Source organism: Molossus molossus, unplaced genomic scaffold (genome assembly GCF_014108415.1).
Source record: "Molossus molossus isolate mMolMol1 unplaced genomic scaffold, mMolMol1.p scaffold_m16_p_16, whole genome shotgun sequence".
NCBI classification, from domain to species: Eukaryota; Metazoa; Chordata; class Mammalia; order Chiroptera; family Molossidae; genus Molossus; species Molossus molossus.
In genome coordinates this window covers 27,293,632-27,321,373 of record NW_023425351.1, presented here as the reverse complement: position 1 = coordinate 27,321,373, position 27,742 = coordinate 27,293,632, and the positions used below count along the sequence as shown (strand labels likewise).

Genomic DNA, 27,742 nt, shown 5'->3' with positions numbered 1-27,742 from the left:
TGGTTTGTTCCCTCACCTCCTTCAGGTCTTCAGGCAAATGCAACTTCCCAACACTGTCCCTGTTCCCCTTGCTTTATTTTTCTCTGGGACCCTCATCTCAGTTTAACATGCTTTAGTTCTTAAATCTTGTTTAAAGAGTCTCTCCCCACCTCTAGAAGGAAAGCTAATAAGAATAGATTAATTTGTATTTTTCATTCAGTTCTGTATCCCCAGTGCCTCGCTACCCAATAAATATTTTTTGAATAAATGAATGAGGAACTCGAGTCTCATAGAGCTCAAGTAAATTGTCCATGATCATACAGGTAATAAGCAGCAGAATTCTGATTCAAAAATCCACGTTCTTAAATCAATGAGTGCTTCACCAGAGTTGTAATACTGTAGACAAGAGGTAAATCCCCTCCTGAGGCTGTGGCAGAGGGAGGGAGGAAGGGGGACAGAATTGCCTGTGTTTGATCGTGGTTTGGATGTGGAAAGATGCTGAAAGGGATCAGTCCAGGGTGACTTGGGTTTCTAGATTTGGCCAATGGGTAAATGAAGGAGAAAGAATACAGAGGAGTCTTGGTTTGGGTAGAAAGACTATCAGGTCTTTCTGGAGGACATGTCTAATCCACAAACCTTTTTTTTTTTTTTTTTTAACCATCTCCCTAAATTACTAAGAAGTGTTATTAATAAGTATGAAGCTAGTAAACCCAAACTGATCCCCTTGTCTTCAGTCAGAGGCCCAGTGGAGGATGGGGATGGGTAGGTGGGACCGAATAAGAATAGTTTTTTTAAAAAAAACTAGTTCAAGCTTACCAAGAATAGAAAAAAGTCCCCAGGGGTGTTTAAAATAACTCTTAAATTAATCTGTAAGGCGGCTGCTAAAACAGAAGAATGCACGGTACCCTTGTGGTAGTAGTTAGGTTCTAGTTCCATGTTCAGATTATCTTTGTGGTGGCGGTGGCTTTCAAGAAGTGACAGTCAATTCGGAAGCAGATAATGACACCCAAGCCCAGTGTGGCCAGGAAGTCAGAAAAGCATGCCTGCGGCTCTACACGCCACAAACGTGGCCACCAGCGACCTGGCTGGGGACTCTGCCTGTTAACTCCGCGCAGGGAGCTCGCGCCTCAACACGGCCTGGTTTAGAGCCGGGGAGTCCCTCAGGCTCCTTCCCTCGCCCGGCCGGGGCTGACGGCCTCCGGTCACCAGGCGGCGCTATGGGCTCACAGGGGCAGCAGCGGCACGAGCGAGCGCCGTCTCCCTGCTGCGCATGCTCGTCCCCGCTGTGGACTCGCTATTTTTTTTTTTTTTCCGGGCGGCCCCGGCGGCTGCGTACTGGCTGTGGGATGGGAAGTGAAGCCCCAGCGAGCGGCGGCGGCGGGGCTGTGAGGAGCAGCCAGGGGGAGGCGGCGGCGGTGGCTGGTCGGTGAGCAGCGAGGAAAAGAGGAGCCGGGCAGAGCACCTGCAGGCGCGGGCGGCAGCTTCACCATGGCGATTCGCAGGAAGAGCACCAAGAGCCCCCCGATCCTGAGCCACGAATTCATCCTGCAGAATCACGCGGACATCGTCTCCTGTGTGGCGATGGTCTTCCTGCTGGGGCTTATGTTCGAGGTGAGCCCGCCCCGCGCCCCAAACCGCCCTGGCGCCCCCATCCCGGGCCACCGTCGGCCCGGGACCCCGAGGACTGGAGCCAGGGGGAGGTGCCGGCCCCCCCGGGGTGCGGGCCTGGTCGGGGGCCGCCGCGTCGCCCCCTCTGCGGACGCGCTGCCCTCCGCCGCCCCCACCCCCTCCACCGCCCCCTCCCCTCCCGCCGGCCGCGCAGTTCCTGGTTCCCGCGAAGGGTTACGTGGCAGCCGGCGAGGGGCCGACGGCGGCGGGGGCGGCCCTGCTCTGCAGAGCTGGCTCTGGGCGGGTGGGCGGATTGGGGGATGGCCGGCCTGGCAGCCGGGCGCGTCCGCGGGCGAGGGCTGGGGCGAAGTGGAGGCCTGGCTTAGGGGGCCCGAGGGCGCGCGTGCCGGGGGTGGGCGTCGCAGCAGCCCCGAGTTTGGGGTGAACGAGAGCAAACGGAGCCCGGTGTGTGCTGCCCACTGGAAGGGCGGTGGCCGCGGGGCAGCGAGACATCGCAAGGGTTGGACACACGGAGGCACACCGATTGTTTGAATTCTTGTCTCCCAAACTGCTGGCATCACCAGCCAGTTACCGAACTTTTTGCCCTGACGCTTGCTTTTCCTTAAGAAACAAGATCTGATACATAAGTCGAGGTTCTGAACAGCAGTGCCAGGGAGTCGAGTGATTTTGTTACTGTTTTTTGAAGTAGGAAAGGCTGGAAATGTCAGGAGTGTGTAAATTCTCTTCCCACGTATCTAGTATTTTGATGACTTAACAGCTGTTGAATGTGGATGATAAACTTCGCGAGGTGAACGCGTACCATCCTACGGTTTTCTTTCCCTGCTCCCCAATATACACGCCCATTCCTTAAACCATCGCCCATTCTCTTTTTTTGTTCTTCTCCATAGCCCCTACGACCTGTCCAATGTACTAATTATTTTACTTCTTTACTCTCTGTCTCCCCCACTCCTGGAATGTAAGGGCAGACTTTTTTTTTCTATTTCCAGTACCTAGAATAGTGTCTGGATATAGGAGCTGCTTAAACCATTCTTGAAAAAAATTATTGTAATGAGACTGCCGGTGACCAAAAGATGAGTAAAATTTTTAACTGTAGTCCATGTAGGTTTTTAAGTGTTATTATTAGGTAACAATATTTTAATTTACTTTTGTTGTTCTACAAATGGGCTATTCTAAGTCTAAATATAGATTTTTTAAAAGATTCCTGATAGTGTCTTTTATTTCCACTCAGTCCATTGTGAAAGAGGGAGTGGGTGTAGTGGAAGGAAAGATAGAAGGGAACTAATAGGCTGGGCCTGTGCTTCTTAACCTACTGTGGGACCCAAGGTTAAGTCTCAGGGTTTTGCTCTATACAAGGAAATAACATCACCTGTGCTAATTCTCACAGCCCATGATGCAAGGATCAGAGAGTGTGGTGTGAAGGTACCATGTGAGTATTGTATGAGTGTATAATATTGTGAAAAATGCAGTGCTCACTTTCTGAATTTATTTATTTATACTTTCTGCTTTGTTATTACAACTAATACTTTTGTGCCCTGGCCGGGTAGCTCGTTTAGAGCACCATCCCAGTATGACAGGGTTGCAGGTTCCATCCCCAGTCAGGGCACATGCAAGAATCAACCATTGAATGCATAAATAGTGGAACAACAAATCAATGTTTCTTTCCCTCAAATCAATAAATAAAAATTTTATATAAAAAAAAGTAATACTTTTGTATAAATTTGCCATAATCCATCTCCATATGGTAAGAATTCCTGACTTTAAAAATGTAATTTAGGAGTACTATTACCTGCAAGATGTGTTTATAATGCTTTGAATGAAATGGACTATAAATCAGAAAGACACTTAGAAATGAATAACTTTGCATTTATGTAAAATATTTTACATTGTCTTATCACAATTGTAGGGAAGTTCATCATCTGTATACCTTGTCTCACATGTTAATGATTTTTTTTAACAGTGAGTAGATTTTCACCTTTATGTAAATATGTAAGATTTGTAAAGCTACATAGACACAACAATGGTCTAAAAAGTTTTAGGGTCAGTTCAAAAGAACATTAAGTAGTATACAGGAGAGGGAAGTTTGTGCAAGTTGTACACTCTTCTTACCATATGTTCAAGTTTTTTATTTGAAAGCATGTTATCTACATATGGGGGAAAAATTGACCAGGTTAGTTTTGCTATTTGACTTTTAAAATAATTGCTCATAGTCCTGGCTGGGTAACTCAGTTAGAGCGTCGTCCCTATCCCCTAAGGTTTCGGGTTTGATCCCCAGTCAGGGCATGTACAGGGAGCAACCGATGAATGCAGAAATAAGTGGAACAACAAATTGATGTTTCTCTCTCTGTCCCTGTTGCCCTCCCTCCCTCTCTAAAAATCAATAAATTAAAAGTAAGTAAATAATAATTTCTGAGAAATCTCAGTTAACATAATTATGGAATAACAGTAATTGTGCTAGAATAATAGAAAAGCTGATGTTTTTACAGTAGAGCTGTTAAGCCTTTTGTGTGAATATATTGAGAAAATGTCAGGACTTATGGTAAAATTGACAAAGTAATAACATACTGTATTACTGGCCAAAATGAAGAATCAATATCGAACTACTGTAGAAGCATAGATGCTGGAGCTTAAAGGATTCCATGTACAAGTTAGAGTTTATCGCTTGCTAACTGGATGACCTAAGGCACGTCATCTAACTTCTCAGAACTTGTTTCCTTTTCTGTAAAATGGGGCTCATTAGCCTACTCTGAGAATAAAATTAATGTGTATAATGCCTATCTAGTCCATTAGATGTTTACCAAAGTGGGAAAATACAAGACAGCATTTTTATGTGACACAGGGGTCCAACCATTAGCATGTAAAGAGATTATACAGGGTGAGGCAAAAGTAGGTTTACAGTTGTTTGTATGAAAATAATACAACTGCAAACCTACTTTTGCCTCACCCTGTGTATTCTGAAAACATTGATGAAGTTGTTGTCTGTTTGGGGGAAATGTAAGAGTTTAATTTCCAGGAAACTTTGTAATATTAAAAATTGCTTATGAATTTTGAAGTCATGTTTTTACTACAGTCAGCATCTGTCCACATAATGCAAATTATGGTCTATAATAAATGGCTTTATATTTGAGTTAGGAAAGTTTAAACGGTCAAAAAATGTAAGGATATTTGGGAAGTTTTCTGAAAGTGAGGCTAGAGAAGGGGGGTTGTGGGTTTCCAAGAGGAATATTTTCTTCTGGAAGGGAGTTACTTTCCAGGTGTTCAGGAGTCTAGATTGTATGGGTCGTGCAGGTTTGGGAAACATTTCCAATTCCAACCACCTTGGAATGGTTTGGGAAGTTTGTTTATTTTTAAGCATGACTTGTCTTAATGCCACCATTTTCTTTCCTTCTTTTTTAAGTACTAAATTTTATATGAACTGGCGGGAAGGTGGCATTTGATATTCAGAAATTGCCCTTTTATTGTTCAGGCGCCTGGTCAATGTAGTAGTCACACCAACCTCTAACAAGTACAAAATAGTTAACATCTGTGTAACAAAAAGAAAAAACACTAAGTGCCACTGGTGACTACTTAATTAAAGAAATATTATGATATTCCTGATGTTGCATACAACAGAATTAAACAGTTCATGAGAGTTTGTGGTAACCTGTTAAGATGTATCTGAATGAGTCATTTTTTTCTTGAAAATAAAGAATATAAATGTCCAGAACTGTCATAAATGCAGTAGTTTTTACTTTTTAGTGCATTATATATTTTTGTATATTTTATTCCAAGCTAATTTGTCTTACTATTAACTAATTGTAAAATTAGTTTAGAGTATTGACTGTGGTGTGTGGCTTGGGGGGGCATAGAAAATTAGGAATGTGATAACTGGTTTAATTTTTCTATAAACTTTTTGGGGAATATATAGTTTGTATTTTTTCTCTTATTCTTCTACTTTTTAATGTCACATGCTAAACTAGCTGGAGGCCAGACTTTAATTTTATTTGGAAGCCTAGGATAATCTAATTTTTTGCTTTTGGTATTTGATATTAAATTTATCTCTGAAGAATTTCACTTGTCATTGTAAGGAACTCTTAAAAAGTTGTCTTAGCTATGTAGTGGTGACTTCATAGTCTAAACTATAAGCAGATTTGTGAGTGTGCATGTTTATGTGTTTATGAAGACTAAACAGATTATTTAAATGAAGTTTAATAATCAACTTTATTAAAAATAATTGCGTGAAGGTAGTGTTACTCAGGAAATTCATGCCCTCATTCTGCTCTAATGCATCCATGTGAATGATTCAAATTGTAACAGTAAGCTTTACTGGCCTTTTCTATTCAAGTGACCTTTATATACCACAGTGAAGCGACTCACTTTAGTGTCATATCCTGAGCTTTACTTCACAGACTTGCCTTATTTCCAGATCCTGAATTCTAGTGTAGCAGAGGCTCATCCGCTACGCACCTGTTCACCTCCTTCATTCTAGTGCTCGTATGCCTGCTCTCCAGCTAGTCCAAACTTTTATCGTCACTTGGTCCCCTTTCTTTTTCTCCAGTATATTAGCCCCTTCGTTGCTTTGCTTTCCTTGCAGACTACTTATCCACACTCTCCTGAGGCCCTCAGCTTTTATCCCTCTGGTCTTTCTCCCCATTTACCCTGCAGGTGTCCAACCATCTTTCCAGCTTGCCATCTGTCTTTCCTGTCCGCCCCATTTGTGGATTGCTAAAAGTTGCTAGAGAAAGCATACACTCATGTTGCCCCCACACAAGCTCAGTCTCTCCCATCATAAAAATGACATAGTCTTGACCTGGCATCTGTTGCTAGGTACCACTTTGTTCTTCTTCTGTTCCTTAGTTTGCTGTGACGTGGCTGTCACTCTCACTACTTTGTTGGAATTACTCAAGCTGTGACCCCTGATGACTTCTTAAATAGTCCAGTCCATTGCACTCTTTTCCTGCCATGTGTCTTTTGAAACTTTGACTTTATTAACCACGCCTACTTGAAACGTTTCCCCTTTGGCTTTAGGGGTGTCAAGTTCTCTTCATTCTCTTTCTGCCTCTCTGATCATTTGTTATTTTGCCACCAGCTTTTTCTCTACCATCTCCACAGTCTGATGTATGACTTGTCTATGAATACTGTACCCTCTCCATAGATGATTTTTGCACTTCCACAGCTTCAAGGACTACCTATGAATAGAGATACCCAAATCTTTACGCCAGTGTCTCCCTGCAGAGTTCAGGCCTAGGCTTTGACTGCCTACAGACATCTAAGTTTATCTAGAACTTGGTTTCTTCCCTTTTCCCCTAAACCTGCTGTTCCTTCTGTATTCCACATTTTTATTAATAACATTACTTTTCATTTAGTTGTTCAGGCTATAAGCATCAATACATAATCGTTGACTCTTGCTTACCAAGCCTTATTCTGCCTCAAAAGTCCCACCTCTATCCCACTACCACTGTCTTAGTTCAGGCCTTATTATCTTTCATGTGCTCTCTTCCAGAAAGTTCATACTTGACTTGCATACTTCAGTTTATATTTTATCTAGTATTTATTCAGTAATATTGATCCATCACCTAATATGTGTCAGGCTTCATGCTGGTCTCTAGCATATGGTGATGAACAGAAACAGGCATGGTCCCAGCTCTTATGGGGCATACTTTCTAATGAATGAGACAGAAATTGTTAATGTAATCACTCCAAGAGTATGTGTTTTGAAAGGAAGACAGTTCTCTGTCATCTAACAAAGGAAATGACCTGCTCTAAGAGACAGGGCAGCCTTCCTTTAAAAGGTGTGATTGCACTGGGATCTGAAGGGGGAGTTTTCCCAGCAGTATCTTAGGTGGAGCTGTACAGACCCTGTGGTTAGCAGGAATGCAGCAGGCAGGAGGAAATGGTCAAAAATGAGGCTGGAAGCTGAGGGGAGGGGTCAGACCATGAATTGTTGTATGGGCCACATTGGAGATTTTGTTCTTCATCCTAGAAAGAACGGGAATCTAGTGAAGGATTTTCAGGGGAAGGGCGGGCATGGGGAGAGGTGTTAACACGATCAGAAGATGGTTTGGTTGCAGTGTGGATTCTGGGTCTGAGGAGACTTGAGAGACCATTTTGTAAGCCACAGCCATTTTCCAAAAAGCACATATGGACTTCCTTCTCCTCAAAATTCTCTGGTCATGCGAAAGTAAAATCTAAACTATTTAGCTCAAGAAACAAGGTCCTTTCTAGCACTTGATAGCTTGTCTAGGCTTCTCTACCACTTCTGATGTGTGCCCATGCCAGGCCTGTGTTTATTGCTACTTGACTTGCATTTTCTATCTCTGCTACCTATATACTACCCTCTTCATCCTCCTCGTCGACTTATTTTCCAATTAAACAGCTTCCTTACCCTCACCACATCCTCTGAGATGCCTTTCCAGAACATGCCTCATTCCCCACCCAGGAAAAAAATAAAAACAAAAAAAAATGTGTTTATCCTGAATACCCATTGGTACTGAATCTATGGTATCATAATAATTTTGTCTTCCTGACCCAACTAAACTCCTCATTAAGGATTATATCATTCATCTTTGTTATATTTTCTTGTCTAACATAGTACTGATACCTAGAGATACTCAGCAAGCATTTCGTTTTTCTGTTCTGACAGATTAACACACACACACAAACACCACAGACCCTTCCTTTGATCCATTTTTGCCATGGCAACTGTGCTTCTGTTTCTTTTATTAGTTTACATTAAAATTTTTTTTGCTAGGAGCTATGTGTGTTCATTGGATGGGTCTAGAATAGAGAAACTAGCTGTCAAATCACTGTTGAGTGGAACTGCAGAGAGTGTTTCTTTTGAAATCTTAAAGTTGGGAGTGAATTACACAATCTCATCTAAACTGCAGAATACTCTTATGTGAACTCCCACCCTCAATTCCTTGGTGATCAAGAATTCCATTTGTGCCTGTCAGGGTGCCACAGGAACTAGGGTGCCCTCGGTTCTTAGATTTGGGGACAGAAGTTGTAATATTTTCCCCCAGTCTTCTATTCAGAAGGTCACAAATTGAATTGATCTTTTTTTTCTTTCCTAGGTAACAGCAAAAGTTGCTATCATTTTCGTTACTCTTCAGTACAATGTTACCCTTCCAGCAACAGGTTGGTAGTTTTCTGTTAGAATTTTCTATTTAAGTGGAAAAGCTCACTTGGACAAACCAGGAAATTTCCATGAACACTAACTACATTCTTCATTAATTTTCACAAATCTCATTCATGATTAGACTGAACATTATTTTGATATTTTTGTAATGTAAGATCTAATGTTTTTGGTTGATTTCACCCTATGTATTATATGGAAATCAGTTTTTATGTGTTTAGTGTTTGTTGTACATTTTTGTAAATGGGCTTAAAATTCTGTCAAGAACTTTTTTTTTGCCTTCTCTTCCCTCTAGCATAGATATTTTACATTTGATTAAAGTATCATTTTCAATCAAGGTTTCTGAAGGCACAATGTTTAGATTCAGCTTTTCCGACCATTGAGTTATGTTTTGGACCTGTAATAACAATCCTTTTAAGCCCATTTTATTTTCAATTTTTTGTTGTGTTCTACCTATAACATTATTTTAATTAGGATGTCAGTAAGCTCTAGGGGTTATTTCGTAATAGCGCCCAAATGACACTTTTAGTTTTTATTTCAAAAAGGTTTTCTAAATTGTGCTATGTGAAAATCAGGTTGTTACTAGAAATTAATTGTAGTTGAATACAGTAATATAATTAACTAGCATGGGTGAGGAATGGGGTATTCAGTTCAAACATATTCGGGCAGTACACTTGCCCTGGATCTCTCTATTTGAAATGTAAGATCAATTATATAACATTAAGTTGGGTTTTTGTTCCATTATATAGTTCTGTAAATATTTGATTTAATGACTTAGATATCAGATAATGGAGAACCACAAAGTTGTTCTGAAATTTGAATATGCCAGAGAAGAATGAAGCACTCTACCAATTCCCAAGTATTTGATTAAGCTTTCTTCTGAACAGTTATAGCAATTTCAAGGATTAAAAATTATTTTAAGTAGCAGTTGCTGTGTGTAGATAAAATCTCTACTGTGTGTAGATAAAAACTAAATCAAATACAGGTTAAATCACTTTTTTTTCCCACAGTCATAATGTGATGTCTGGTTGGAAAGTAGAGGTAGAAAGTTTTGAAAGTTCTTTTAAAAACAGGCAAATGGGCTGAGTGTAAGCTAATCTCTATGCCTGGGATAATGCCAATTTTACAGTTTCCCCAAGGACCTGAGTGTGGCCACCCTCTTCTGTTTTTTTGGTTTTTGATGGCTGTGACTAACATAACATGTGTCAAGTCTTTGTAAGTAATTTCCAGAGCTTTCAATTTCTAGATAGTCTCCTCAATTTTCATTGTTGCCATGATTCAAGATGTCCAAAAACAAATTACCATGATGTTTCTGTAGTATTTATTTATTAGGTTAGTCATCTTTTGTTTGTTTCCATAACTATGTTGTATCTAGTGCCGTTTTTATAATCTCATGTATATTTTTGTGTATGTGTGTCCTGTCCTTTTTGGCCTTCAGAAGAACAAGCTACTGAATCAGCGTCTTTTTATTACTATGGTATCAAAGATTTGGCTACAGTTTTCTTCTACATGCTAGTGGCGATAATTATTCATGCCATAATTCAGGAGTATGTGTTGGATGTAAGTATACAATCTTAGAAATCTCTACTTTGTAAAATACTAGCTCTCCAAACTATGACCGTCATGTATCAAATATGTTTTATAGTCTTAATTATTGATTGTTTTTATTTTTAGAAAATTAACAGGCGAATGCACTTCTCCAAAACGAAACACAGCAAGTTTAATGAATCTGGTCAGCTTAGTGCATTCTACCTATTTTCTTGTATTTGGGGCACATTCATTCTAGTATCTGTAAGTATATACTATGCTTTAATTTTCATCTTTTAAAGTATTTACGTTACATCCCCAGAACAGAAAATCAAGTCCTTTTTTTTAATGTAAGCAAACCTTGAACCTTAGAAAATCCCTCTTCGATTGTTACCTAAGATTAAGAATTCTGCTAATGGCCCTGGCCGGTTTGGCTCAGAGGTTAAAGCGTCGGCCTGCAGTCCAAAGAGACCCAGGTTCAGTTCCCACTAAGGGCACATACCTCGGTTGCAATTTGTCCCCAGCCCTGGTTGGGTCGTGCGGGTGGCAACCACTCGATGTGTCCCTTTCACGTCAATGTTTCCCTCTCTCCCTCTCTCTCCCTCCTACTCTTTCTGAACAAAAAAATGGAAAAATGTCCTCAGGTGAGGATAAAATTAAAAAAAAAATTTTGCTAATGAACTAATAGAAAGCAAGTTTCATCGTTGCATCTCTTTTTAATTAGTTTTGATTTTTTTTTTTTTTTTTAAGAGAGGGAGGAAGGGGGAGAGAGAAATATCGATGTGGAGAGAAACTTCTATCAGCTGCCTTGCGCACGCCCCCTACTGGGGTTCAAATCTGTAACCCAGGCAAGTGCCCTGACTGGGAATAAAACCGGGATCTCTCAATCCATGGGACGATGCTCAATCCATTGAGCCACACCAGCCAGACTGGAATGTTATTTTTATTATTTATTTATTTCCAATTTTTATTAATTTATTTTTGTTACAAATGTTTCTCCTTTTTCTCCCTTAAACACTCTCCTCCCCAGCCTGCCCCCCAACCCCCTTTGCATTGTTGTCTATGTCCATTGGTTATGCATATATGCATATAAGTTCTTTGGTTCATCTCATCCATCCTCTCCCACCCCCTTACTCTGAAGTTTGTCAGTCTGAACCATACTCCTTTCTCTGTCTCTGGGTCTGTTTCATTCATCAGCCTACCTTGTTCATTATATTCCACAAATAGTGAGATCACATGATATTTGTCTTCCTCTGATTGGCATACTTCACTTAGCATAATACTCCCAAGGTCCCTCCATGTCATCTCAAAGGATAAGAGATCTTTCTTTCTTACAGCTGCATAGTATTCCATTGCATATATGTACCACAGCTTTTTTATTCACTTATCTGTTGATGGACACTCAGGCCCTTTCCAGATCTCAGTGATTGTAAATAGTGCTGCTATGAACATAGGGGTACATATATTCTTTCTGATTGGTGTTTCAGGCTTCTTAGGACATATTCCAAGAATTGGGATCACTGGGTAAAATGACAATTCAACTTTTAACTTTTTTGAGGAAACACCATACTGTTTTCTATAGTGGTTGCACCAGTCTGCGTTCCCACCAGCAGTGTACTAGAGTCCCCTTTTCTCCACACCCTTGTTTGATGCTTTGTTGATGGCAGCCATTCTGACAGGTGTGAGGTGATGCCTCATAGTTGTTTTAATTGAATGTTATTTTTATATCTCACAGTCATTTGCAGGTATCTCTGTATTAGCACAAAGGGTAAGATGTCTGTGATACCTCTGCTAGGTTACATGAGTTATAATGTTTCTAGCCATTTTCTCTTTTAAAAACAGTTCATATATTTTCCAAGCAACTGACAATATTTTTTTTTTTTTATCCTCACCCGAGGACCTTTTTCTATTTTTTGTTCAGATTGAGTGGGAGGGAGAGAGAGGAAGAGAGAGAGAGCGAGAAACATTGACGTGAAAGGGACACATCGAGTGGTTGCCACCCGCACAACCAACCAGGGCCGGGGACAAACTGCAACCGAGGTACGCGCCCCTAGCGGGAACCGGACCAGGGTCTCTCTGGACCTCAGGCCGACGCTCTAACCACTGAGCCAAATCGACCAGGGCGCAACTGACAATATTGATAACATTTGCAGTTAAGCCTATCTAAACCTTTAAGTGTGTTATTCTAACTAATGAAGGGGAAGACAGTATCAACCTTAGTATTAATTAGTATTAGTATTATTACTAGTATTAGTACTCCAGCGTTCACCTATTTTTGAGTTTGTCAGGACACACAATTTTTTTTTAATCACCATGTTATATGTGAATAAATAGGCAAAGTGAATTTCCCAGGGTACAATACAATGTTGCAGACAGTCTAAAACTCAGCCTTTCACTAAAATTCCACTTTACACTGCTGCTTTAACAATACTTTATATATATATATATATATATATATATATATATATATATATATATATATACACACACACACACACACATATATATACATTTCAGCTTAAAATCTCTCTTTTTTTAATCTGTAAAAGTGTTGTATTTCATTGGGAAAATATTGTTATTAGAGATAAGTTACTTTAGATTTTTTTTCCTTATGCAGTAATTTCTCACTGGCTAGATCCTTTGAGTATGTGGACATAATCTGTAAAACTTGACAGCACCTTGATCCTCCACCTCCTGGCTGGTGCTGCCTCTTTCCTAAAACCCTCTCTGATTACCCAACCTAAAAATGTATCTCTCCCGCAGCTGTTGCACCTCTCTTATGGATCATTTCTGTTTTTTGATTGCTTAACGTTTGTTTGCATACATGTATTTTTCACTCTACTGGATTGAAAGAATTTAGAAGGCCAGGGATTATCTTATTTGACTTTGTATGTCCATTGATTTTCACTTCATTAAAGTAAACAGTTCAGCTGAGTTGACAGTAATTAAAACAACTAAAAAGTTTGACTTTGTAGACTCTTTGGAACTTGACGTGGGGAGTTGTAAATGTGCAAAAAAATGAAAATATTGTCTTATTTTCCAAGAAGTTTGCATTATACTAATAGACTAATTTTTGTATCTTCTTTCTTAGGAAAACTACATCTCAGACCCGACTATCTTGTGGAGAGCTTATCCTCCTAACCTGATGACGTAAGTCATTTCTGTCGGCCTTTTCTCAGTTAAGGACCATGGTCATGTCACTTTTAAGTGGAATCCATTTTAATCTCTTTAGGACCTTAGGCAAATTCTGTACAATAGTATGTCTTTGGCAGGCCGTAAGAAAAAAATTCCTGTGTGCTTTTTTCATGAATACAATCTTTTAAGAATACTGATTATAAAAATAATCTCTAATTTAGTACTCTGTGTCCCTTTCTTCTCCCTCTTCCTCTCTTCTCTTCCCTGCTCCATCTTCATAGGTTTGCTCCTGTTCTTTGCCTCAGTCTCTTCACTCCTTCTATCTTTTACTCTCTTATACTATAAGCTTGAGGGTAGGTATTGTTTCTTTTTTATCTTTCTAGCCCCCAAGGTTTGTATAGGATGTGTAAGAAGCTTAGTGGCTGCAAAGGCATTCAGCTAAATTACTTACTCTTCAAGCCCAGCCCTAGTACAACTGTTCCAGATTTTTTTCTCGTGTTTAGCCTGTATTCTCTTTTGCTTTTCTGAATTTGTCATTGTAGTGTATAATATTTTATGTAGTATCTATACATCATCTTGACTGTTCTATAATTGTGTCATTTAGTAAAGTCTTATATTGTGCCCGTGCCCACCAATAGAAACTCTCTGTCTTTATGCTGTGTCCTTTGTCGTGCTGGTTGTGGTGCTTATCACCTAGACATCATTCAGTAAATGCACTGTGATGTGAGCACCGGAGAAAAGATGTGAAGGGAATGCCGTGACCATGCATGTCTTCATACCCTCAAGTCCAACGATAATGTCCACTCTGCTGAGTCATTCTAACTTTTTAAAGTTATATCAATTCAATGAATTTTTATAGACTGGGTTATAAACATTATATTTATATGGGACTGTATTTCTTTCCTTTCCCTGCCCCCCAAAATTATTTCAGATTGGTTTTGTGGTTTCTATTTTAGACATCTGAAGGAGAGGGAGAAGGGAGAATAAAGAGAAAGCAGAAGCACTAGAGGGTACAGGAGTGTGAAGAGGAGACTAGTGGTGCCAGACTGATTTGGATATATTTCCTGGGGAACCCTTCTCTGCCTTATTCCTCTCTTTAATCCTGGTTTGCCTCCACTTATTTGGGGCTCTCAATGTTCCAACCAGGTAGAGTTACCATATTTCATTAAGAAAAAAGCCATTTGAAATTGGGATTATTCCAGTTTTAGGTGATCCTTAATCTGTGTGCTTTGACTTTTGTGTCAGTATTGTGCCTCCCCCACTTCCCTTTTGCTGAAACATTCTCCCTCAGTCATGTTCTTTGTGTGTTCAGTAGCTAACATGACACACGAACATATTAATTAACTGACAGACAAGGAGCGCTGGTTTCTCCCAGCTAGCTTGCATGTTAACAGGGTTCTTCAGATGATGTTTTTGCTTCTGCTGTTTAATCCAAAAGAATTGACTGATGTGGAAATATCCCAGGGAGACAGGAGAAGTGGCTGAGGGTGAGTTGTTGAAAGGTACACAGAGTATTTGTTGTAAGGGCACCTGAAATGATAGCACAGATGATAGCACGAAGATACCTAGTATCTCCTCAGTTCCAGTGTTTGTTTTTAACTGTAGTCTTTAAAAATATCAGGCTTTAAAATGTATTTATTTTTTTGTGTTATGCAGATTTCAGGTGAAGTTTTTCTACATATTACAGTTGGCTTACTGGTTTCATGCTTTTCCTGAGCTCTACTTCCAGAAAACCAAAAAAGTAAGCTGGTATTTTGTGATTTTAAAATTATCTTGTCATTGTTTTTTTCCTTTTATGTCTCTAACCTCCCTCTCATCTCAACTCTTTCCCCATTCTTCTCCCAGCTCCCCACTTTCCACAAAGACTAGGTATCTTTAAGTATTTATTGAAAAAAAAAAAAAAAAAAAACCATGAGTCATTATTTTAACTTAGAGGAGGATCTTGTACATTTAACATGCTAATGGCTTGTTTTAGAATTATGTTAATAGTAACTTAAACAAATTTTGAAGTATTTTATATAATTGAAATTAATAAGGATTACTCAGATTTACTACAACTAACAGTTCTATGTATAATTCCCAAAGAAAAATTTCGTATTGAGAACAGTAAAGCTAGTTGAATGTTAATCAGTGAAGCTTCCCCTGAACTGCGTGGAGCATTCCCTTTTTAGCGTGTGGGAGAGGTGTTTGTTTTATCTGGACAAATAAACTCCTGGGGCACTGCAGTATTCTGTTTTCTAACTTTAACCTTAGTACTTCTGAAATTAGACTTCCATGGTGTTACAAAGCAACTTGATTTCCTTTATTGAACTCTTTCTCCCCTAAAATCTACACTAGCTCCCTGTTACTTTAAACTAAAATAGAGCTGCTGGCCTATGCTCTAAGGGTCTCCCACCTGGGCCACCTTCCCTGGTCCCTTTTTCTTCTGCTCTCTGCTGTACTTCATTCCCATAATGTCCTCTAATTTTATACCCCCAGCACATCAGTTCTTTTTCCTGGAATACCTCTTCCCTATGATAAATGAATTAATGAAGCGCTTTTACTCCCTTTTCAGGGAGAGATTGTTTTAAAATTCCCATATATGAAATTATATATGGATGAAGCAAGTTTGCTCATTTGTTAACAACTATTGAAGCTGGGTTATGGGTACATGGGGCCTCATTTAACTCCCTGTTTGTTGTATATATGTTTACATTTTTCCACATTTAAACCATTTTTTAATTGCCTTACTTTAAGAATCTTTCCCAAAGAGAAATGTAATGATCCTTCCAATGACCAGTTTAGCTCTGCCTTTTCAAACACTACAACCACTTATTTCTATATGTGCTATAAATAGTTCGTGAGTCTAGTGTTTTGAGTTACTACTGTTCTGTGTTTTTGTTTTGTGTCCTGTGTGTCTGGCATCATTGATGTTTCTGCTCTGATGAAGAAGCGGCACCATTAGAGTCCATGACTATGGCTCAAGATTTCTTTTCATGTTGATTTCTTTTATAAAATAGAATGTTTTTCTATTTGATTATAAGGATTAGGATGATGATCCATAAAACCTTGGCTCTAGAACTATCTTAAGATAAAATTCTTAGACTTAAAATTTCCAGTAGCCCTTCCATATTCAGTAAGCCCCCGATGTGAACCATAGATGTCCTAGAGCTACACCGTCCAAGCAGTAGCCACTAGTCACATTTAAATTAAATCAAAACAAAATACACTTTCTTTTTTTTCCTCCAATTTTTATTTATTTTTGTTACAGATGTTTCTCCTTTTCCCCACCTAGACCCCTTCCTTCCCATCCCGCCCCCCCACCTCCCCTAGCATTGTTGTCTATGTCCACTGGTTTTGCACACATGCATATAAGTTCTTTGCTTCATCATATCCATCCACCCCACCCCCTACCCTGAAGTTTGTCAGTCTGAACCATACTCCTTTCTGTGGCTCTGTCTCTGGGTCTGTTTTGTTCATCAGCCCACCTTGTTCATTATATTCCACAAATAAGTGAGATCATGTGGCAAAATACACTTTCTTGGTCACACTATGCCTATCTCAAGTTCTCATTGGTCACATATGGCTACACTGCCATTTTGGATAGCAGAGATGGAGAACGTTTCCATTGTTGCAGAAAGGTCTTTTGGACAGCGCTGCTGAGAATATAATAGTTTTCTTATGTCTCAGTACCATGGCTCAAATATTGAATGCTTTCATCATATGCTTTTATACCTATGGACATAATACCTCTGGGTTTCACTATTAATTCATGGTCTATATTTTGTTCATTGACCATGTAAGTAAAAGAGGGATCATTTAAAGTAATTGTTCATTTTAGTTCTCAAAGCTCTTTCCTTATCAGTTCCTGCCAGATGGCATTTCTCCAGAAATGCAATCTAATTTTTATGGAATAATTTGCATAACTTAGAACTTAACTGAAACTATTTTTAACACCTACATATTACAGTCAAAAGTAGCTGTTTCAAGTAATTAACATAATTTGAAAGTAACAGCTGCATATGTGTTAAACAGTTTCTTAAAATTTTCTCTGGAAATTATTTTTGGAAGAACTCTTAACTGGAAGAAACTAGTATAGTGATTATTTTGAACTGATTCTACAGAGAAATGAAGAAAAAAAGGAACACTGTTAGTAGCAGTTCAAGAGGTATGTTAGTCATGAATAACTCAGTTTTTCTTAAGGAGAATATTTTAATTACGTATAATACGTACATATGCTTCAATATAAACAACCCTCCTTTTTGCCCATGGGAAGATTCAAATGTAATTTCGTAGTCAAATTGAATATATGAAGTTTCCAGGAAGTGTGGATGAAACAGCCAGAAATGTTTTCTGGTACTTAGTTTATTTAAATTAATTATACATACATATAATTGTATGTAAGTCTACTAAATTAAAAATAATGCTTAAATAATGCTTTTTTTCTCCATTCCTACATCATGAAAATTATATTCACCCTTTTCATGTGCAGCCTTGTTAATATGTCATTCATCATTAGAGCCACTTTTTGAATTGTGTTTCAAAGTACATCATCTTTCTTCCGTCTTACTCATTCCTCCACTAAACCCCTGTAAGCATTTAGAGATGTTATTGACTGGGGTTTTTAAGGCTATGTATTTTACCCAAACATTTATTTGTTATTCAAAATATACAAATCAGTGTAGATTACTATAATGTGAGAGCTTTGAAAATATTTAAATATGAGATTGCTCCATCTATGGTTTAAGGGAAAGGTTTGCCTTATATTTGGGCATATATGTTATGCTCAATTTAAAGTCAAGTTTGTTTTTTAGTAAGGTCTAGTTAAGAAAAGCATTTTTTTTACAAAAATAGAAATTCACTAAAGTATATGGCTGACCTTTTAAATAAAAAGTTGTTGTGCCCTGGCCAGATTGGCTCAGTGATTAGAGCATCAGCCCGCAGGCCAGGGAGTCCCAGGTTGAATTCTGGCCAAGGGCACATACCTTGGTTGTAGTTTGTCCCTGGCCTGGTTGGGGTCGTGCAGGTAGCAACCAATCAGTGTGTCCCTCTCAAATTGATATTTCTCTCTCTTTCTCTCTCTTCCTTCCTCTCTTCCTCCTTCCCTCCCGCTCTATCTGGAGATAAATGGAAAAATATCCTCGGGTGAGGATTAAAAATATATATGTATATATTTTTTAAGTTGTTGGAATAACAACCAAAAATGTCACTTGAAACTATTTATGATTTTAGAGTTTGATTTGATTTAGTGTGCTGTGTTTATTAGATTTTCTTTGAAAAATGAGAATATTAGAATTCATCATTCCATGAGTTCATCCTTATGTAAACCCCTTGAACACTAGCATTAAGAATATATAAATACCCTGGCAGGTTTGACTCAGCGGTTAGAGTGTTGGCCTGTGGACTGAAGTGTCTCAGGTTCAATTCCCGGTCAAGGGCATGTAGCTGGGTTGCAGGTTTGATTCCTGGCCATGGTGGGGCTCTTGTGAGAAGCAGCCAATTGATGTGTCTCTTTTACATGGATATTTCTCTCTTTCCCTCTTCCTCCCTTCCACTCTATCTAAAAATCAATGGAAAAATATTCTCAGGTGAGGATTAACAAAAAATAATGTATAAACAGTTAGCAAAGCTTTTCTAGTAACTAATTTTCATTATATATTTTTCCATTCAAGTATAAGAGAGTTTGTTATTCTTTTTTTTTTTTAATATTCAGCCAAGGATATATTTATTGTTTTGAGAGAGAGAGAGACACCAATGTGAGAGAGAAACATTGGTTTCCTCCTGAATGCTCTCCAAAGGAGGATTGAACCTGCAGCCTTTTTTGGTATATGTGATGACACTCTAACCAGCTGAGCCACCCAGCCAGGGCATAAATGTTTGTTGATCTTTAAACATACAAATAAGTAAAAACCTCATTTCTGGCTTCTGTTAGAAAAAGTTTATTTGCATAACAAAATCATGTATAGCATATCAATTATCAAGCATGTATACAGCATATCAAATTACATTTATAACAGTACAGCTGAGCTGTTCTGAAATGATTATGAGAGAAGAAAGAGATACTTCTCTCTCTAGTTGGAAGAACGATTATAAACTTGGTATTATGTCTTGGGAATTTTCCCCGTAAGTCCCCATAGTACTGTCTATAGGACTATTTGTCTTTTGTTCCACCTTCCTAACACTTGATCTTTGTACCGTTCTTAGTAGAGGAGAGTTTTCTATTTCAAAACTATACTTGTAAAATCTCTACTCTTAGGAGATCGGAAGTAACTCTCTACTTACACAGGTTTCTCCCACTCTCCAAATGTAGAGTGCTCCTATGAAACCTTTCATAAGAATAAATGCCATAAAGCAAAGAAACAACTACCTTGCCAACAGATACACAAAATGACTCCAGATAAAGCACAGGTGCTCACACAGTTCAAAGCCATGGCAGCTCAATGCTGAGATGCTGGGTGTAGTTCCTGGGGAAGGAGCTTGGTGGGGCCACCTGCTCTTCTCTGACAGCTCACTGCCAGACATGCCGAACGCTCTTTTCACTTGTGGCCATTTTTGCACAATCCTCTGTGGATTTCTTTCTGTTGTGAAACACTTGTTAACGCAAAATGAAAACTAGATTTTACTTGCATGATCCTGTTTGTGTGTGTGTGTGTGTGTGTGTGTGTGTGTGTGTGTGTTTAAAATCTGGAATAAAATTTTCACGAAACAATACAGTGTGCTTACTATAAACTCTAGCATTTTCTATTCTGTTTCATATTTTAAAAGAGGTTAGTGTGACCTCCTAAAATGATTTTATGATCCAGTAGTATGTCTCGACTTAACTTTTTTTGTTTGTGTGTGTGAGTGTTTGTTAATCCCCACCCGAGGATATTTTTTCCATTGATTTTTTTTTTTTAGAGAGTGGAGGGCCGGGGGAGAGAAAGAAAAACATCAGTGTGAGAGAGACACATCTCCCTCACGCGCCCTGGCACGGGCTGGGGATCGAGCTTGCAACCCAGGCACAAGCCTTGGACTGGGAATTGAACTGCAACCCAGTTGGGAGGGCCGACGTTCTAACCACTGGACCACACTCACCAGGGCTTGACTTACATTTTTTAAAAACACCGTTTCTAAGATGATCAAGTTGCTAGGAACTATGAAAGAATAGAAGGGAGGCAAAACTAAAATGTGGATACTTGGCTTACAGGGTTATTAAGAGGAGGAAAAATATACAATTAGGTGATATTCTAAGAAAGAAAATAAAATTTTCACCTTTGGTTTTAATGACTATAACTGATAGTGGAAGGAATTAAAAGCATGTGCTACAAAATGTAAATACTGTTTTAGGTAAAACAAAAGTATCTCTTCTGTTAAACAGCAATTTTGCCCTGGCCAGTTTGGCTCAGCGGTTCTCATGTCAGCCCACAGACCAGAGAGACCAGGTTCATTTCCCACTAAGGGCACATACTTCGGTTGCAGTTTGTCCCCGGCCCTGGTTGGGGTCATGTGGGTGGCAGCCACTCTATGTCTCTCTCTCATGTCAACGTTTCTCTCTCTCTTCCTCCCTTTCTCCCTCCTGCTCTATCTGAAGATACATGCAAAAAAAGTGTCCTTGGGTGAGGATTAAAAAAAACAAAACATAGCAATTTTAATATTAGAAGAACATCATGGATATTAATATTGTGTCATTTAATGAATATTTGTTATGAAAAGAACCATGGATGTTAGCACTGAAAGGGATTTTGAGTTCATCTGACTCAGGCAAACCCAAGTATTAGTCACATGTTACAGATGAGGTAGCTGAAGCCAAACAAAATTTAGTGACTTGCTAGAGGCATGCCGTTAATTGGGATGAGCAGTTGGGGTGGGGTGCAGCGGCAGAATAGCCTTCAGGTCTCTTGCAATACTGTGTTTTTCACCCTGCCACAGTGCTCCTAAGGAATAGAAATGTTTCAGCATGTTTTCATCTATAATGCACCTTTCTATTTATAGGAGGATATCCCTCGGCAGCTTGTCTACATAGGTCTTTACCTCTTTCACATTGTGGGAGCTTATCTTTTGAAGTAAGTTGGGATTTTTCTTGGGCGTGTATATGGACTGGGCAGATAGTATGCTAACCTTAACTGATAAGTAACCTTTACATTTTAAATTTGCTCTTTTAACAGCTTGAATCATCTAGGACTTGTTCTTTTGGTGCCACATTATTTTGTTGAATTTCTTTTTCACATTTCCCGCCTGTTTTATTTCACTGATGAAAAGTATCAGAAAGGGTAAGTTGGTTAGCCATTCTATTTCTCATGTAATAAAAGCCAGTGCCTATATTGCCAAAACCCATGCTGTGGACAGTTATATTACTTTAGAAGTTGTTAATAGCAGCTTTAAATGAAACTAATAGCAGTTCAGGTTGATATTTTATTCTCTAAGATGGAGTCTTTCTTAAGCTAAAGAGATATTATGTGGCAACTTACAATTTTGAAGGCTTTTTGGGTGTGCTTTTCTAACTTCTTCAGTGTTGTTTAATGCATATTTTTCTTTTGGACAGGGATAATGGGGAAGATAATGGGGAAGTGAACGTTCAGAAGAACATGAAATAATAGATTACATAACCTTAAAAATATTAAAATATTTTGATGGGAAAATTGAACTGAAAAGAGTTGAAGTGGTATAACTTGTAAAAAGTGTAAAGTCTTTAAAAAACAGTAAAACTAGGACTCTTACAGCATAGCTTTTGTTGTGTTTTGTCCAGCAGTTTTCAAAATTATTATATATACCAATAGTTGTGAGGGTCATTAATTGTAGTTTTATTAACAAAAAGTATCAGCTAAACAAAAAATAAAACATTTCTTTACTGGACTTTCTAGAACCTTAAATATGCTACTGTGTTATCTCTGAGAGTGTGATATACAACGTAGCATCTTCCGAACATTTTACTTACAGAATTTTTTTTGCAGAAAAATAAATGCTGTTTTAATATGCATTTACTTAATAGAATCTGATTCCTACTAGAATATTTTCTTATCGTTGCAATTTTATGAATTTGACTTATGACATTTTTCTTCCAGATTTTCGCTGTGGGCAGTTCTGTTTGTTTTGGGAAGACTTCTGACTTTAATTCTTTCAGTACTCACTGTTGGCTTTGGCCTTGCAAGAGCAGAGAACCAGAAGCTGGATTTCAGTACTGGAAACTTCAATGTGTTGGGTGTAAGGTACAGTCAGTATAACATCTTTCTCTCTTTGTACAGCTGTATGGTATGTATTATCAGTTTAAAATATGAATTACCTAAAAAATATGGAGGTTAGGGAAATAGCCATTTGATATGATTTCATACCTGTTTTATATGTCTAAATTTAAATACGAAAGCATTGCCCTGGCTGGGTTCGCTCAGTGGTTAGAGCATCAGCCCACAGACCGAAGGAAGGATCATGGGTTTTATTCCAATCAAGGGTACGTACCTGGTTGCAGGTTTGATCCCCAGCCCCAGTCAGGGTCATGCGGGAGGCAGCCAGTCGATATGTCTCTCTTATATCAATGTTTCTCTCTCTCTCACTCTCTCACTCTCTCTCTCTTTCTCCCTCCCTCCCTCCTTCCTTCCCTCCTACTGTCTCTAAAAATCGATGGAAAAATGTACTTGGGTGAGGATTAACAACAACAACAAAAGAAGTACCAAAGCAGTTATTTAATTTCTGGGATTGATTATTAATGGGATAATTACTTGGGAATTTAGTACTAAATTAGTACTATCAAAAGAAGATAGACCACTTAATTCAGTAGCATTGTTTTGATGCACACTAATATTTTGTTTATTTCATATTCCCAGAATTGCTGTCCTGGCATCAATTTGCATTACACAAGCATTCATGATGTGGAAGTTCATTAATTTCCAGCTTCGCAGATGGAGGGAACATTCTACTTTTCAAGCACCAGCTGTGAAGAAGAAACCAACAGTGACAAAAGGCAGATCTAGAAAAGGAACAGGTTTGTATTCAGTAAACAATGAAAACCCTGGTTTTTCATTTTAAAAAATGTTTTGGGTCTTATTTATAATCGTACTAAGATTTAAAATCCTATAAAGAAAATTTTCTACTTTTAAGCAAAATTAGAGGCAAAGTAATCTTGCCCTATTCTACAGTTTGGTGATTCCGTAGGGTCAGTTATTTCCCTCAAAAACTGTCCACTCAGTTTCTCTCTCTCACACTTTCCCTGCTTGATTACTTTCAGCCACTATAGACCAGTGTCTGTGGGCAGTTTCAGTGAATAACTGATCGAGAGAGTGATACTTTGTGCTTCCAGGCATCTTACTCATATTTATAAAACAAAACCTCTACACCTGTTTCCCATCTGCCTTTGAGTCCCAAGTGGAATAGTTGTGTGTGCATTTAATAACATCTGATTGCTTGATCCGTTTCTGGACATTTCATGTAAACGGGATCATACAATATGTGATCTTTTGCGACTGGTTTCTTTCAGTTAGTATGTTTTTAAGGTTCATTCATGTATTAGTATGTACTGATACTTCATTCCTTTTTATGATCAAATAATATTCAATTGTATGGATATACCATATTTTATCTATATATTAGTTGATGAATATTTGGGTTGTTCCCACTTTTTGGTAATTATGGATAGTGGAGTAAACATTAATGTACATGTTGTCTTGTGACCTGTTTTTCATTCTCTTGTGTGTATACCTATGAGTGGAATTGCTGGGTCATGTGGTAAATGTATATTTGACATTTGCTGAACTGTTTTCCAAAGTGGCTGTACCATTTTACATCATTGTTTTGCATATGTACCATTTGTTGAAAAGATTGATTTATTGGATTATCTTGATGCTCTTTTAGTATGTTATAAAGAAACATATTCCCAAGAACTTCATCTGTTGTCAAATGTGAAAGGTTCTTTATTTCTACCAAAAAGGACTGCTCTAGAGACTATTTTAAAATTCTTGTAATTCTTTTAGAGTTGTTTTATCTTTAATCACATTTTTCTGCTTTTCATAGTAGTTACTTGCATTTTTTTTTTTTATTGGGATCTAATGACATTATAGTTACATTTCTTTTAATCTGCTACTTTCAATTTAGTGTTTAAATCAGGTTTTATGATTGGTGAAATGCCAGTAAAGATTAAGCGTTGGTGAATGAATTTCACCTGAGGGCATCAAAGTATATATTGGATTTTAGATTTTCTTCTCTGAAGGTACCTTTATGTATAAATATTTGTGTTTTTTTCATAAAAGAGAGTAACACTGATTCTTTTCTCTTTTCAGAAAATGGTGTAAATGGAACAGTAACTTCAAATGGAGCAGACTCTCCCCGTAATAGAAAAGAGAAATCTTCATAATGAATTATAATCTAATTGATTAATGTCCCCAAAGAAATCTGCTTTGTACTATATCTTTCAGCACTAGAGATTTTTTTTCTGTTCTTGAAAATGCAGTTTGTGCTCTTTGATTCTCGCTATTGTACTGTTTCATGCATTTTTTAGAGGGCAATTGAGGGGAGGATGATTACTATGAGTGAGAAAAATATTTTAGCTTAGACTAAGCTACTTGCCTTTAAAATAGTTTAGGGACCACCACCACATTTTACTTTCTTTTTTATCTTTGAACATTTTTCTAATGATTTGGAGAGATAACTATTTACAAAAATTCTACATATCAATGATACAGTTTCTTGCTCTCACTGATTTTTTATATTAGCAAGATGGCCTCTTCCAATCAGGTCATATTTTTTAAGTTATCTTTCAGGGTAAAATGGAAATAATATAAAGTTGGATGTCAAACTTTAATATGTTCTCAGTGTTCTCTAATTTTTAGGAATTTTTGTAGCCTTTACAACAGGGAAAAAAGATTTGTAAATTTGCCAAAATAACAGTGTGCTTTATTTTATAGGTAATGGTTGTTAGTGTTACATCCCCCCCCTCCTCTTTTTTTTAAGGAAAAAAAAAACACCATTGGTTACAGTGTGGAGATTTATTTGCACATTTGTTGAATCAAAATATCTTCTATTAACATAAAAGTACTCGTGAAGTAAAATCTTTCTTGTGCATTTTCAACACTTGTAAACAGGAAATCAGAAAATTAAATATTTACTATAAGAAGAAAATCTGATACAGCCCTTTTTGATATGTTTATTAATAATGATTCTTAATGGGGCTTGTCATAAGTTCAGTATGCACAGCATCTTAGAAGAACGTCGTTTAACCTGCAAACCCTTTTAAAAAATAATGCCTACTTGATTTATATCTATAAAAAGAATGTCAGGTAATGATATTTGGAAACCATTTAATGCACTAACCTTAAAGAAATTGAAAATTCAGGTGGATAAATAGTCTTAAAAGGAGACAGTGCTTTATGTTACAACTATAGCTTTGGTCCCATCTTTAATTGAGAAGCATTTATCTGTATAAAACATATTTTTGGATAAAAAATATATATATATATTTGTATCTCTACAGAAAGTCTCTAAAAAACATTTGAGTAAAATATTTGGTTCTCTTTTCTATAATTATCCTTTAAAATCCTTATAGCTGTATTTGGATTTCTGTTGTGTTTATGTACATGGATTGCTCCTTTCGGTGTTCACATCTTGTTCCCCACTTCTCACTTTTGTCACCAGCTCATCCTTGTGCCGTTTTGAGTGTAGAAGGTGCAGGCCTGTTGGGTCTGCAGTGTAAGAAGTTACCATGCTGCTAGGAAGTCATGCTTTCTGTTTCCAGCTGTTTACCTACTTCCTGGGAAAAGTAGTAGCTCTCTGTAGCATCATGGAGTTTGGAACCAAATTTTTGCCATTAAAAACTGGCATTATATTGAACCATTTATTGAGAAATCAAAATAAAAATTTTTACTTTTACAAGCTATATCCTGGACATTTTCCTCATTGTTAGCAAGTTTTTATGCTATTTTAGAATATAAATTTTTTTAAATGTACCAAGTTTACAGAGCACACTCATGATTAATATTTAGAAAAGGCTTTTCCAAAAAGTGTGTTCTATAAAACATGATGAGGGAGCTACTGTGGGGGAAAAAATGGTTCACAACCAAATACTTTCAGGGACTGTTATTGAACTAAACAAACTTAAAGATGGTTACCACGGGACTGTTCAGTGCTTTATATACAGATGTGTTTTCTGATGCACCAAGAATACTGGCAGATACATAACATGCAGCTTTCCAACTCATTTAATAGTGGAAGCTGCTCTCTGTGGAATTATTTATAGCACTTGTGCTCGACAGCATATGCTGTGGGATTAACGGAAGGAAAAAAAGCCCTTGATAAGTAGTTAAAGTTTTACAAGACACTGTACTGGTTGGTTTGGTCAGCAGTTAGTGCGTCAGGCCTCAGACCAATGAGTCATGGGTTCGATTCTAGTCAAGGGCTCATATCTCGGTTGCGTTTCATCCCCAGCCCTGGTCAGGGTCTTACAGGAGGCAACCAGTCGATGTGTCTCTTTTGCATCGATGTTTCTCTCTCTCTCTTCCACTCTATCTGAAGATAAATGGAAAAATATCCTCAGGCGAGGATTAAAAAACAACTTTACAAGACACTAAAATACACAAGTGTAACTAAATCATAAGCCCTAGACTTCCTTCTCCCAAATTCTCTGAGCAAATTCTGCCTTTACTGGCTTCCAGATCCAGCAGGGGCTGCCACTCACTTGGCCGCAGGTCAAACATGAAAACCTGATGGGAAGCACCGGGTAGGGCGTGAACCTGGACAGCTGCTTTAGACTCACTGAGTGACTTTGAACCTCTTGCTTTGCCATTCTAGGGTTCAGTCTTCCTTCTGCAAAATGCCTTTTGCCTGCAATTTATTTATTTTATTTTTTCTTTATTGATTTTTTAAATTTTTATTTACTTTATCCTCACCTGAGGACACCTTTGCATTTATCTTCAGATAGAATGGGAGGGAGAGAGGGAGGAAGAAAGAAACATCGAGTGGCCACCTCCTGCATGCCCCCCACTGGGGATTTGGCCCACACCTGTAATGTGCCCTGACCGGGAATCGAACCACCAACCTCTTGGCACATGGGTTGACACTCAACCACTGAGCCACATCGGCTGGGCCTTTTGCCTGCCTTTTATTTTTTTTATCCTCACCTGAGGACATTTTTCCATTTTTTTGTTCAGATAGAGTGGGAGGGAGAGAGAGGAAGAGAGAGAGAGAAACATCGATGTGAAAGGGACACATCGAGTGGCCGCCACCTGCACAACCAACCAGGGCCGGGGACAAACTGCAACAGAGGTACATGCCCTTAGCGGGAACAGAACCCAGGTCCCTCTGGACTGCAGGCCGATGCTCTCACCACTGAGCCAAACCGGCCAGGGCCCTTTTGCCTGCATTTTAGATTATGGTTGTGAGTGGAACAAACAAATTAACTATGTTCACTAAAATTAAGTAATC

At 38.4% G+C, this 27,742-nt stretch overlaps 1 protein-coding gene across 1 annotated transcript; it reads left to right on the top strand.

The window, feature by feature from the left end:
* Positions 1 to 1,249: 1,249 nt before the first annotated feature.
* On the top strand, positions 1,250 to 26,198 carry TRAM1 (translocation associated membrane protein 1). The gene is made up of 11 exons (XM_036264085.1): positions 1,250 to 1,590; positions 8,658 to 8,721; positions 10,158 to 10,279; positions 10,394 to 10,510; positions 13,338 to 13,396; positions 15,038 to 15,122; positions 21,332 to 21,402; positions 21,505 to 21,609; positions 22,402 to 22,545; positions 23,158 to 23,315; positions 24,607 to 26,198. Exons 1-11 carry the CDS (start codon positions 1,468 to 1,470, stop codon positions 24,678 to 24,680), a joined length of 1,122 nt encoding a protein of 373 aa, XP_036119978.1. The 5' UTR covers positions 1,250 to 1,467; the 3' UTR covers positions 24,681 to 26,198.
* Positions 26,199 to 27,742: the final 1,544 nt, after the last annotated feature.